The sequence below is a fragment of the Squalius cephalus genome (genome assembly GCF_949319135.1).
Source record: "Squalius cephalus genome assembly, chromosome: 12".
In the NCBI taxonomy this organism is placed as follows: Eukaryota; Metazoa; Chordata; class Actinopteri; order Cypriniformes; family Leuciscidae; genus Squalius; species Squalius cephalus.
Genome location: NC_137133.1, coordinates 21,760,638 through 21,774,602, shown reverse-complemented (window position 1 = coordinate 21,774,602; position 13,965 = coordinate 21,760,638). Strand labels below are relative to the sequence as shown.

The following is a 13,965-nucleotide window of genomic DNA, read 5'->3' as shown; positions in this document are numbered from 1 at the left end:
CTCACACACATCATCAACTCATCCCTCCATACTGGCACTTGCCCTACCGCATTCAAGCAGGCTCGGGTAACACCACTGCTTAAAAAACCAACACTAAACACATCATTTGTAGAGAATTACAGACCTATCTCTCTCCTACCATTCATTGCGAAAACACTTGAAAGAGCTGTTTTCAACCAAGTAACATCCTTCTTGTCTCTGAACAACCAGCTGGAAATCAACCAATCCGGCTTCAAGAAAGGGCATTCAACTGAGACTGCATTACTGTCGGTCACAGAAGCTCTACGGATCGCAAAAGCTGCTTCCAAATCTTCAGTTCTCATTCTCCTGGATCTGTCTGCTGCCTTCGACACTGTGAATCATCAGATCCTTATGTCCACCCTCTCATCACTGGGCATCACAGGAACTTCCCTGTGTAAAGCTGCTTCCAAATCTTCAGTTCTCATTCTCCTGGATCTGTCTGCTGCCTTCGACACTGTGAATCATCAGATCCTTATGTCCACCCTCTCATCACTGGGCATCACAGGAACTTCCCTCCACTGGTTCGAGTCCTATCTCACAGGTAGGTCCTTCAGGGTCGCATGGAGAGGCGAGGTATCCAAAGCTCATCTCCCTGCCAATCCATCTCTACAGCACAACTTCACTATCCAGCTAGAATCATCATCTATCACCCCATCAAGGTCGGTCAGAAATCTTTGAGTAACATTTGATGACCAGCTGACCTTCACAGATCACATTTCAAAGACAGCCCGATCATGCAGGTTTGCACTGCACAACATCAGGAAGATCAGGCCTTTCCTAACTGAGCATGCAACACAACTCCTCGTCCAGGCCCTGGTCTTTTCTAGGCTTGACTACTGCAATGCTCTTCTGGCTGGACTACCATCATGTGCAACTTAACCTCTACAAATGTTTCAGAACGCTGCAGCTCGTCTTGTCTTCAACAAACCCAAAAGGGCCCACGTCACTCCTCTGTTCATCTCTCTGCACTGGCTACCACTCGCTGCTCACATCAATTTCAAGGCATTGACGCTTGCTTACAGATCTATCACAGGCTCAGCTCGCTCCTACTTTCACTCACTTCTACAAGTCTACTACCAGAAGCCTACGATCGGTCAACGAGCGATGTCTCGTGGTTCATCACAGAAAGCCACAAAATCACTTTCCAGAACATTCTCATTCACAGTTCCATGCTGGTGGAATGCTCTCCCCACCCACATCCGGAATGCAGAATCCCTGGCAACATTCAAAAGACAGCTGAAAACCCATCTTTTCCGTGAGCTCTTAACCTAAAAAAAAAAAAAAAAATCCTTTTTCCTTTAAACCCTCGCTTATCGGGCTTATGCTACTCTGAACAATGCCTGAACTTTGTATTTTGAGCACTTCTTGCGTTGTTTCTTGCCTCTTCACGATGACTCGCTTAATTTAGTCCTAATTTGTAAGTTGCTTTGGACAAAAGCGTCTGCTAAATGACTAAATGTAAATGTAACACACTCATTACAAATTAAACACATCGGTTTGGCATTTGGATGTGGCGGTAAAATAAACAAGTATTTGTCAGTCCAGGCAGGGTTAAACTGACGGTTTTCATTCGCAGTTTTACGTTTCAGTGTTGAGAAAGACATTGATAGTAATCTAGGCTACTACCGGCACGCTCTGCATTGTTTGCGTGTTGCTAGGCTACGTGGTCTGTACTACTGTATGAATTTACATAGGGATGTGCGTTTTTGGCGGGACCATGGGCTGGGCCATTTGGAGGTTGCTTCCGGGCCACCAATTGAATAGCCCTGCACCACAATACTTTTGCCTTAATTATTCTCTTGCATGAGATTAACACTTAGTTTCTGTGAAAACATTCATCACTCAAAACATTCAAAACTCATCTCATTACAAACCTAGTGAAATGCTGTAATCATCTGTCCACAAAAATGTTGGAAAGTATGCAGATGTGGAATAAAGCTTAAAGGTAGGGTTGGCAATTTTCAGAGTGGCTAGCAATAGCAAGCTACCTTAGAAAGCATAAGATCCCACCCTCCCTTCAGAGCGTCTCCAAAGCCACGCCTCCTTCAAAACACATGATCACTGCAGAGTTTGCAAAGCGTCACAAGACGGGGTTAAAGGGTTAGTTCAAACAAAAATATTCTGTCATTAATGACTCACCCTCATGTCGTTCCAAACCCGTAAGACCTTTGTTCATATTCTGAACACAAATTAAGATATTTTCGATGAAATCCACGTTCAAGAGAGCACTACAATGCATGCGTGTGGAGATGACACAGGAGCTGGCGTTCTGACATATAACCCGGAAGCTTGTGTTTACAAGCAAAGGAAGACGCACACTGTACATAAAATGGTTCATAAATATGTCTTCAGATTTCGACATAGAGGATGAATTGCAATTTTTTGCCCAACCTTACTTATTCGAACGTGGTATCATAAATGTCATCAGTGCCAAGCGATGCCTACTGAGCAGGAGAGTGTGTGCTGCATCAATTGGTATATTTTCATGCCACAGCTTGAAAGTTTGGATAATTCAGACGACACATGTATCTCAACAGAGGATCCCAGCTTGCCGCCCCTGCTTAGCCGCTGTGTTTTAGAAGTGATTTTTTTATTTGCCCAAAGTGAATTGGAAGCGACGTCGAAGGCCAGAAGGACCTGGTGGCTCACTATCTGTAGAGTAAGTAGCCAATTTCTTTACTAATGAGATATTATACAGATCTGGCCTTTAAAAACGCGCGTTTTCTCCCGCGGCATTCGGCAATTCGTCTCGTAGAGTCTCGCAGAATTCTGCAAGTGCTTCGGGGGGGCCTACTTAAAAAAATCCCTCAATGTGTTTCGCTTCACAGAATATCCACCAGGTGGCGCATAAAAAACAACTTTACATTAGATTTTTTATTTTACTTCACATTACGTCATGATTGTGAGAAAACATCCACAATAAAATATAAATTATAAATAGTAATAGACACAAATATTTACAGTAGGCTACTGTATTATACAGACATTTGAAAATATTTGTAAATGCAAAAGGTTCATTAAGACAAGAAGGGGTATTGGACAACGTTTACGAATTTTTATATGCTTTGTCATTGCTGTGGTTTCCAGGAGATGAGTGCATGCAGAATATTTAACATTGCTTTTATTAAAACAGCAAAGTGACGTTCTTGCCAGCGCATAACTTTTTTGTACAACTATTAAGATGATTGTGCATGCAATGCGCATTTATACAACAGAGAATTTAGTGTGAGCATAATGCACGTGGCTCTGCCTGTAAAAACCCAGCAGTATTTTTTTATATATATACACAAAATCATCCTAACATAATGCAAGGCTTAAATAATGCGACTTACCCAGATTCTTAATTCGTGCAGATATTTCTTGTGTGATTGTTCTTGGGCAGATATTTCTTGTGAGGTAATGTCGCAGCACAACGCGTAGCATACGTTGGGCGCATCTGATTTGCCATTAAATTATTAATAAATATTTTAATTAAACTGTCTTAATGCATTAAGCATAAAGATTTTTCCACGTTAGTCTCAGAATGTCCGGGGTTGGCTTGAGGTCTTGCCGACAGTTTGTAAATATTCTAAATATTCATATTCACAAAATCCATATAAAGGGTGATCAACAGTTATGACTTCTAAAATAAAATAAAAATGACCAGATAAGAGGTATCTGATTGACAGTTTGACAGATGTTGTTTTAAAAAAATAATTACAACATTATGGGGAAGTGGTATTAAATATTCGGTATCACATAGCCTAATACAATTATTTTAATTATGCATTTTGTTCAGTTTTGCTTTTACAAAATGTTCCCTGTTTTTTATAATTAATTTAACCTGAGATGTGCGTTATATCGCTTTTGGATCATTCTTTGTGTTGTCGAATTTTGACACAGTTTCATTACTTGTTCATAATAATTTGATTCATAATTATGTCATTTTTTTCTAAAAGTAAAAAAAAAAAAAAGTTTTTCTAAAAGCAATATTCTAAAGAGATACAAAGACAGTGTACGTGTACCCACCAGATTTCGTCATGAGTCATTTTGTACCCACTACTTTTAACTTCCGTTGACCGTTTTGGTTATGAGGAGCAATATGAGAGAAAAATTTTGTAATCATTGTCTGATATATTGATGAATATATATATATAATATTCATTTTATTTTAGTTTTCGTGTTCGCATTTATGAGGGAAAAAACAACGTGTCAGTTTACGGTTATGGACGTGAGCGCTCTAAAAGCGGCACAAAAAGACTGCTTTAAAACTTTCTCAGAGACCTCAAACAGAACAGCTGCCTTTCTTTAAATTGAATTTCGTTTTGTATTAATTATGTCTTAATTTTAATCAATATTTCGTGAACCAATTGCCTAGATTTAAGAAGTAAATATAGCAGACAATCACGACATTGGAGGCCCCGGCGATATCTCATAAATGAACCGAAACTCAGCGTGTAATGAACATTCACATTTACAGTGTATTTAGACACATTTAGACGCATTCATAATCATTACTTTTACCGGTTCTTTGTGGCAAGCTTTATGCGTGCGGTCGTGCGATTGAGTGCGGCTATATTATAGTAAATGCTCATTACTTAAAACAAAGCATAAGCCTCTTCCTGGCATGCAATGGAATCTACAATGTCAGTTGGTTATATCAACATATGTCAAATTAAGTTACGCGATATCAACAAATTAAGCTATAAACATTAATTTGAAATAACTTAAAGCGTATGTATAGTAGATTTGCTTATAGCATTTAAACAAAGGAACTGCAAGGGATTAAAACCCCAACCACACGCTGGTGAAAACTGGAAAAACCGGTTTTCTTTTGATTCCCTGAGAGGAGATCGATTAGCATTGGGGGTTGAATCGGCAGACCTGGGGGGTGGGTGGTTGTACTTCCTTGACTCTGTGCAATTGTTAGGAGCTAAAACAAGCAGCTAAAACAAAGACTGTGCAATTAATTACATTTTGGAAATAACTTTCTTAATGTCGTTTTATTTAGCCTATACACTGCAAAACAATTTTTTTTTTTTTTTTTAAATTTGTAAGTATTAAATATGTTTTACAAACAATTGGTTTACAAACTCTTGGAGGTTTGTGGTTACCATCATTCAGAAGAGTGGTGCTTGTGTTTAGACTTATGATTTACGTGATTAAATCAGGAAGATTATATTGGTTTCTGTCCACGAAGACGCATTTAAGACTATTTAATCAGGAAATGGAGGCACCGGCGCGATATAACTTGCATTGCTCGTGAACTGAGCTCGTCTCATAAATGAACCGAAACTCAGAAATGTATCTAGAAAGTTTGAAATGTCCACTTTTAAACAAAACAATTCAAAACGAAAAGAAACAGACAACTCTCTTATGTAAGTGTGCATTTCTCTCTATAGGCACGTTCACAATATCTGCGAAGATGACGAGTCAGCATTGTCAACATCTTTGACTGACACATAAAACACTAGATTATTAGTAAACAATTAAAATGTCTCCTTGCTATACTTGACACATGATTACTTTTGCCAGTTCTTTGTGGCAAGCTTTATGCATCCGTTAACTATCGAATATCGTGACTCATATTTTGTACCAGACCATTTATGGTTGTTCATATTGTTCAACAAAGTTCTTGATAAAAAAAGAAAAGAAAAAAAGAAGCTACTGTGCCTAATATTATTGTTGTATAGCGCGCAAGGTTTATGCGCATGCTTTAAGTCTTCTACGTTTTTAGTATACTGTGGCAGAATTACAGTGCCTGGTCTGGTATGTATAGCCTACTAGGCTACATCGTTTTAAAATCGGTTTCAGTGGTTTCGTGTGTACGCAGATATTTCTTGAGACGACGCCATGTTTTTATGTTTTTATGCACTTTTACTCTTTTAGTTTTGTTGCAATTTCACCAAAAGCTTATAATTAGGAAATACACACAACACGCTAAACTTATATTCTCTATTATGTTAAAAATGTTGTAAAAAATACGTATTATTCTTATATAATAAGAATAACAGTAATGTACATTTATATTGCACTCGAAATGATTTAGATATGGAAAGAGGAATTCTTCTCAACTACCACCAATAAAGTTTTAAAATTCTTCTTTAGAAAATATTATATTTTGATGATTCTGCAAGTTCAGCAGACAGTGAGGTTCGGGTTTGTTCCGATCAGAGCTCGTGAGTGGAGAGCGCATTTCTGAATATTCCGCTCCGCTATTCATTCCGGTCGCTCGCTCAACACAGATGTCATGTTGCCTGGTTTGAAAATATGTGGAATAAGGGCTGCTTTCGACTAAAAGGTTTTTTTTCTTTTTTTTTTTTCTAGTCGACTAGTATACTAGGCTAGTTGTTCATTTAAGTAATTCATGGACAAATCGCCCCTTTATATTAATTTAATTAGCCTACTTATATGGATCATGAGTGTTTACGTAATATAGCCGCACTGCGCACGACCGCACGCATAAAGTTTGCCACAAAGAACCGGTAAAAGTAATGATTGTGAATGCGTCTAAATGTGTCTAAATACACTGTAAATGTGAATGTTCATTACACGCTGAGTTTCGGTTCATTTATGAGATATCGCCGGGGCCTCCAATGTCGTGATTGTCTGCTATTTACTTCTTAAATCCAGGCAAATGGTTCACGAAACACTGATTAAAATTAAGATATAATTAATACAAAACGAAATTCAATTTAAAGAAAGGCAGCTGTTCTGTTTGAGGTCTCTGTGAAAGTTTTAAAGCAGTCTTTTAGTGCCGCTTTTAGAGCGCTCACGTCCATAACCGTAAACTGACACGTTGTTTTTTCCCCTCATAAATGCAACACGAAAATTAAAATAAAATGAATATTATAATTTTTTTTTTTTTGTTGTGTCAGACAATGATTACAAAAATTTTTCTCTCATATTGCTCCTCATAACCACTGAAAACGGTCAACGGAAGTTAAAAGTAGTGGGTACAAAATGACTCATGACGAAATCTGGTGGCGTACACTGTCTTTGTATCTCTTTAGAATATTGCTTTTAGAAAATCTTTTAGTTTTTTTTTACTTTTAGAAAAAAATGACATAATTATGAATCAAATTATTATGAACATATAATGAAACTGTGTCAAAAATCGACAACACAAAGAATGATCAAAAGGCGATATAACGCACATCTCAGGTTAAATTAATTAAGCTCCTCATAACCACTGAAAACGGTCAATAGAACCCAAAGTCAAATTATTATGGACTGAAGTTAAAAGTGGTGGGTACAAAATGACTCATGACGAAATCTGGTGGGTGCATACCCACCGTCCCCACCGAAATCGACGCCTATAAGGGAAACATGATAATATAAAAAGTACTGTACAGTAATGCAGAAAAGCGCATTACAACCATGTTAAAACTATTTAAAACGTTAAGATGCAAAAATGAACTAAATGTAAAATTAGATAATGATAATGCGCAAATGATCTCGGTCTCTTCAAAGGTCTTCGCAAATTATTGTGTTATAAGACTCAGTTATCATAGCCTACATCACGTCTCTTCTACTGTAAGTACACAGAAAAAAAAATAAGACAAATGATGCGCGTTTGAGTCAGATTTTTATGAAGAATATGTGACTGTTTATGTAACTGGCAAAAGAAAACATTGTATTCGTCATACTTCGTCAACTCAGTATGGCCACATGAAACTCGACTGCCATCTACAGGATTTATTATTTCCTGCGTCCAACATCTAATCCCCCTTCTGCACGATCCCGCAGAATTTCGGAAGTGCTCGCAGCATTCTTCTCTCTGAGACGCGCATTTTTAAAGACCACATCTGTACATGCAGCCTAGGTACTTACTATACATCTGTTTTCTGTTTACAGCCAGTGCAGACAGTGGCGCACCGGGTTGTACTGGAGTAGATTCTCAAAGGTCAAAAGCTGGGAAGACACAACAGAGAAGTTCTGCCATCATGTGTTGTGCAATCAATACAGGCAAGATGCCTATCATCATCTGGAACATATGTGGGTTTCAAGGAAGCCAAAGAAGCTTTGACTAATTTAAAGAAAAATACAGCAAAACAATACACATTTTCTACTTTTAATTTTTTATTATTAGTATAGATATTTTCAACAAACACATTGTGTGGGTATTGCTTGTTTTGGTACTGTTTAAATAAAAATAGACATCACTACACAACATAAATTGGCTTTTGTATGTCAGTTACAGCCTACCAACTGAAAACTGCTAAAAACTGCTAAGACCATTTCAGTCGGAGTAGGGCTTTACCATATGGTAAGATTTTTTTGTCTTATTTTGTAATATCACTGTACTAGATAAGCAATTTTCTGGTCTTCCCAGCACTTTTACACATTATACATTTTTTTTTTTTTTACACAAGTGGTTAGGTAAACATGCATGTGCAGCTAGCATTTTACTAAAAGAAATATCCAAAATACAAAAAGAGGCAAGAAAACTATTACTGTGTGAATGTCAGTGGTCTACTTTGTACACCTTGACACATGCTTAGCGATTACTGTTTCTTTGTCCAGTTTAGATTTCGTTGCAGTATTGCACGGTAAATTGGGAAGGGCAATTTGAGAGGTTGGGTCCTTGAAAACCACAGTGGGGTCATTGCACCGCTCCAGTCCTTTTTGAAGCAGTCCATCCCTAAAGTTTTGTGAAGTGGGTTTATACATTTTCCTTTTCACCCACTCTTTGGTTTGCTTTGGAAAAACCACATTCTATTAGAGTTGTCAAAATGTACCGACTTCGGTACCAAGTCGGTACTGAAATGTAAAAAATTGTGACGCTTTTGAGCGCTGTTGAGCAGAATCGTAAACACCTCTGATTGGCCATTGTGTTCATGTGGCCATGAAATGTATGTATTCCATACATGTAAACAAGCATAAGAAGTTTAGTAATGCAAGATGTACATTCCTTTCACTACATGCCAGATGTCAAACTCGTGATGAATTATATAGACGTGGATCTGTACATATTCATCACTTCTATGTCAATTCCATTTTCCAAAAGAGAATTCAGACCTCTCTTAAAGCAATGGCAACAGAGCTTGATGCTTCTGTAACCTTCTCTAAAAAATGTTTAAAATTATAATTACATCCTCAATTGTTGTTCAATTGTTTATTGCCTTTCTGTACGCAATCGTGCTCTCTTTCCACGAAATGCAAAAAACCTCTAGTTTTGTTTTATTCCTGCTATGCTCCATTTTTCTGGCTGCTCTCTTGAGGGCCCAAGTGTGCTTGTACCACGACGTTGGACTATTTTCTTTAATCTTCTTTCAGCGCAAAGTAGCAACTGTGTCTAAAGTGCTGGAAAAGAGAGTCAATAGTTTGTTACAACATCGAGTTTTTCTAAGCTATCTGAGAAAAAATTATTTATAAAGCAATCTTTCGTGGTAGAAGTGAAAGTTCTACCATATTTGTAACAGGGAGTCGGCTTTGGCTAAATGAAGTATACACAAGACTATTCTCTCTCCACTAGTCTCTCCCCTGTGAAGGCCTCCTTCCCTTTACCTCTGTACAGATAAAACGTTGTCAGGATAATTCCGGTTCACATGGCAATTCGGAAGCGATACAATTTTTTGTATTATACATTTTAAGGCCAGACAAGTAGTTTGTTGAGGGTTGGTTTGTAAAGAAGGACTACAGGCCTGCGCACATATATATTCAAACGTGCATACCTATAGACTAAACACGTAATACACATGTGCACACCATCAGCGTTCTCACAGGTTTGCGTTTTTAAAGTTTGTGCAGAGAGAACTTGAGGGTTTTCTGTTAGAACGGTGTCGTGTTAGCGGCCCCAATAACTAATGATCGTTGCGACGGAAGTGAATCAATCAAAACTAACTTTAGCTGGACAATAACTTTATTCTAGAGCTGCTGTAAAGCCAAAACAATCTCTGTTACTTTAATTTCCTGTTATCACTGTAAAGCTGCTTTGAAACAATCTATATTGTTAAAAGCGCTATATAAATGAAGGTGACTTGACTTGACTTTACTAGATAATGATCTGAGATGTCATCGCTCTGCTGCAGAATTTCAACGGCCTCAACATTGATTCCATGTGCCAATATTAGATCTAAAGTATGATTACGACAGTGAGTGGGTCCTGACACGAGTTTAGATTGTCTCTAAATGCCAATCCCAATGAGTCTTTTTCATTATCTACATGGATATTAAAATCATCAACAATTAGGAATTTATCTACAGCCAGTACTAACTCTGATAGAAAATCAGCAAATTCTTTGATAAAGTCTGTTTGTTATATAACAAACACATGACATTGTAGACTTTATAGACCACATAATAGTCCAGTTTTGATTTATAAGAACCACCACAGAATTAGTACATTACCATTATTTAAAGTTGGCTTACTGATTGATAGGACTTCGTGGGAGGTAAGGAGTAGTGTGTCCCTGATGTTAATGGATGTGACCGCTGTTCAGTTTTTTCTGGACTTTTTTCTGAACTGAATCCTCGGATTCTCATGTAGAACTTTGGATGCTATGTGGCTTAACTGGGGTTGACTGTGGAACACCAGCTAAATATGCAGCCGAAAATAATTCCTCTGTGTTAATAATAAAATAATTCCACATTTATCAGTTACTTGTGGGAGAAGACTGGTAAGAGGTGGACCTTCTGACTGGGGGTCCTGGTTGGGCTGTAATGGACCTGCTGATCGTGGTTCCTGTGTAGAGCCTACTGACTGGGGGTACTGACTGAGCTGGGATGGGCCTTCTGACTGGGGGTCCTGACTGAGCTTGTATTGTACTTCTGACTGGGGGTCCTGACTGAGCTGTGATGGATCATTTGTAGTTTTCAAAAACATTTCATATTACTGGTGTAATTAGTATGTAATTTACTGTAAGTAAAAAGAATATTTTAAAAACATCATATGAAAGTGAAGTAATTAACTAAATGACTGTATTGTAACTTTAACACCCTCAACAATCTCCCCATGACGATTTCACTCATACCTCTGTGTTTTGTAAAAACAGGTTGGGCACAGCTGTTGATTTCAGAAATCGTTGTAGCTTTACTTGACCTGGTTTGAAGTCGTCTGGTGAAAAACGTTCACTGCACATCTTCATTTGCTTGATGTATAGAAGCGGTAAATTAAGTAACTTCAGTAACTCAGAATCATGTAATGGGAAAGTTACACTAAGACCTAAAGCACAATTCATGTAGAGTTCAATAGCTTACATACAGCGTGCGTCTTCCTCTGCTGGTGAACACAGTGTAGCGTTCCTGGGCTATATGTCAGAATGCCAACACGCATGCATCGTGGTGCTCTCATGAACGCGAGTGATACGGAAGAGAAGAAATTGTTGAATAAAGTAGTTTTTTTGTGTGTACAAAAAAGTATTCTCGTTGCTTCATAAAATTAAGGTTGAACCACTGTAGTCACATGGACTATTTAAAGATGTCTTTATTACCTTTCTGCGCCTTGAAAGTGGTAATTAAATTGCTGTCTATGGAGGGGTCAGAGAGCTCTCGGATTTCATAAAAAATATCTGAATTTGTGTTCCAAAGATGAACAAAGGTCTTACGGGTTTGGATCGACATGAGGATGAGTAATTGACAGAATTTTCATTTTTGGGTGAACTACCTTTAAATTACCTCATGTCTCAAAGCATGTAACATTATAATAATAATGAATATAAACAACTTAAAGAGCACTGACCTGTACCCACCTGACTGCTACAGATTAATTTCAGCATTGAAACGCATATATTGGAGTCACGAGCCGCTCCGAGTATAACATCATGGGTTTCCATCTCTAACAAATTACAGTAACTGTAAAATGTGGCTGCTGTTACAGCTGCGGTGATCGGACGATGACTGACGTCTGTCTAACTCATAACATGAAACGCGCTGATGAGGTGTGATGTCTGCGCAAGCAGGGTGCACGGAGATATAGAAATACATATGTTGACAGGCAGGTAGGACATTGTATCATTGCATTCGGACAAACATTTTATGGTCTTACGCCTTCCACAGACATGTATACATACAAATACATTTAGACCACTTAACTTGGTGATCGCTATTTCTCTTCATTTTCCAAATCCAAAACACACATCGAAATCAACAAAAGAATGGTTTCAGCAAAGAAAGTTGAATGTTTTGGAATGGTCCAGCCAAAGCCAAACCTGAATCGTATAGAAAATCTGTGGGGGATCTGAAGAGTCCCATGCACAGAAGATGGCCTCACAGTTTAACAGATCTGGAATGTTTTTGCCAAAAAAAAAAAGAGTGGGAAAATATTCTCAATTCAAGATGTACCAAACTGATAGACTCCTATCTAAATAAACTAATAAAGGGTGCTTCAACGAAATATTAGTTCAGCACACTTATGCAGTTAATTGTTAACTATAGTTTTTTTCCTCTGAAATGTGTTTGAATAGATTGCAAATTTTACATTAAACGTGCAAAGTTCTGTTATAATTTATCTTTGTTTATGCTACAATTCATTTACATAGAACTACATACATATAGCTACAATACTATTCTTCTGGTGACTTGAAAGCACTTCTGAAATGCAAATCTAGTTTACATTGTAAAGCTGAGTTTGTAGACAGATTATTCTGTACCAAAGCAAAGAAAGGGTCTCTTTCTGTGCTTTGGTACAGAATATTCTGTCTGCAAAGTTACATTTCTGAAATGTTCCAGACCGTAGTACACTATTTGCAGAAGCATAACGATTTCTGTTAAATGTCTGAATTACAAATCATTACTTGGCTTAGAAATATGCTGTCGTTTGTTAAAAGTATTGACACCTGTATCGACTCAGCAGTATTTATACAGTTTGAAAAAAAAGCTATTTGACGCCTACCATATCAATCACCATTATGTGCTATGGCTGGCTGACGAACATTTAATTAGCTCCTGAAAACCTTCAGCCTTTACTCACAGCTCCGTCTATTTACATCATTACTGCTTGGCACAACAACACGCTGCTGTCAGAAATTGACCCTTGCCTCTTCTGGGAGATGCACTCATTCCATTGACTTGAAGCAATCGACAAAGCGCAATTCTCAAAGACGCTTCCTAATCCTAATTTGAGAACTGAAATGAAATAAATATAAATGACAGAATATTCTTCTTTTCCAGAGCACCAGGCTGGCCTTGGATCATCTGGAGTCAGTTCCTGAGAAACTCAGTCTGCTGGAAAACTTCAAGGATCTCGAGGTTGGATCATAGGTGATGTTTTGGTCAAGATTTAACCTCCCTCTGAGGCAGATATCATGGTTGGCTTATGTGATTTCAGGAGTCACAGAGGCAGAGAGAAATGGTGGAACAACGTTTTGCCAAATATAAGGAGATAGTTGGGGACCTCCAGCATCAGCTTGAGGAATCTAAGAGGAGGATTCAAGAATACAGGGTATGAACATATAGCGCTGATGCCATGCACTTAATAAGTTTAGTTTAGCCATAAGAGGACTAGTCCCCTGACTGAGCCTGGTTTCTCTTAAGGTTTTTTTCTCCATTCTGTCACCTGATGGAGTTTAGATTCCTTGCCACTGTTGCCTTTGGCTTGTTTAGTTGAGGACACTTAAATGGGATAGTTCTGCCAAAAAGTCGTGTTGTTCCAAACCCCTAAAACTTTCGTTCATCTTTGGAACACAAATTAAGATCTTTTTGATAAGGTTTTCTGTCCCTCCATTGACAGCTATGCAACTACCACTTTGACGCCTCAAAGTAAAACAAATCCATATGAATTGAGTGGTTTAGTCTACATTTTAACTTAATATTAAACACTTAATATTCAACAGTATCATTGTTCTGACTGTAATGACACACTTTTATGAGAGCTGAACTAAGCTGAATGATGACATCATTTAATCTAAAGCAGTTCTGCAAAAAATGATCTAATTTAATAATTAATGATCTTTACAACGGATCCAAATCAGGTCAAGTCACCTTCATTTATATAGCGCTTTTAACAATATACATTGTTTCAAA

General features: G+C 37.8%; 1 protein-coding gene across 3 annotated transcripts in view; it reads left to right on the top strand.

Annotated features, from left to right (window-relative positions):
- Nucleotides 1–13,965, top strand: part of cep128 (centrosomal protein 128) — a 363,668-nt gene that overhangs the window by 240,248 nt on the left and 109,455 nt on the right. For all 3 annotated transcript variants that reach the window (XM_079888956.1, XM_079888957.1, XM_079888955.1), the window contains 2 exons: nt 13,114–13,191; nt 13,271–13,384. In XM_079888956.1, the coding sequence (XP_079745082.1) occupies nt 13,114–13,191; nt 13,271–13,384 (192 nt within the window). The remainder of the gene's footprint in view (nt 1–13,113; nt 13,192–13,270; nt 13,385–13,965) is intronic.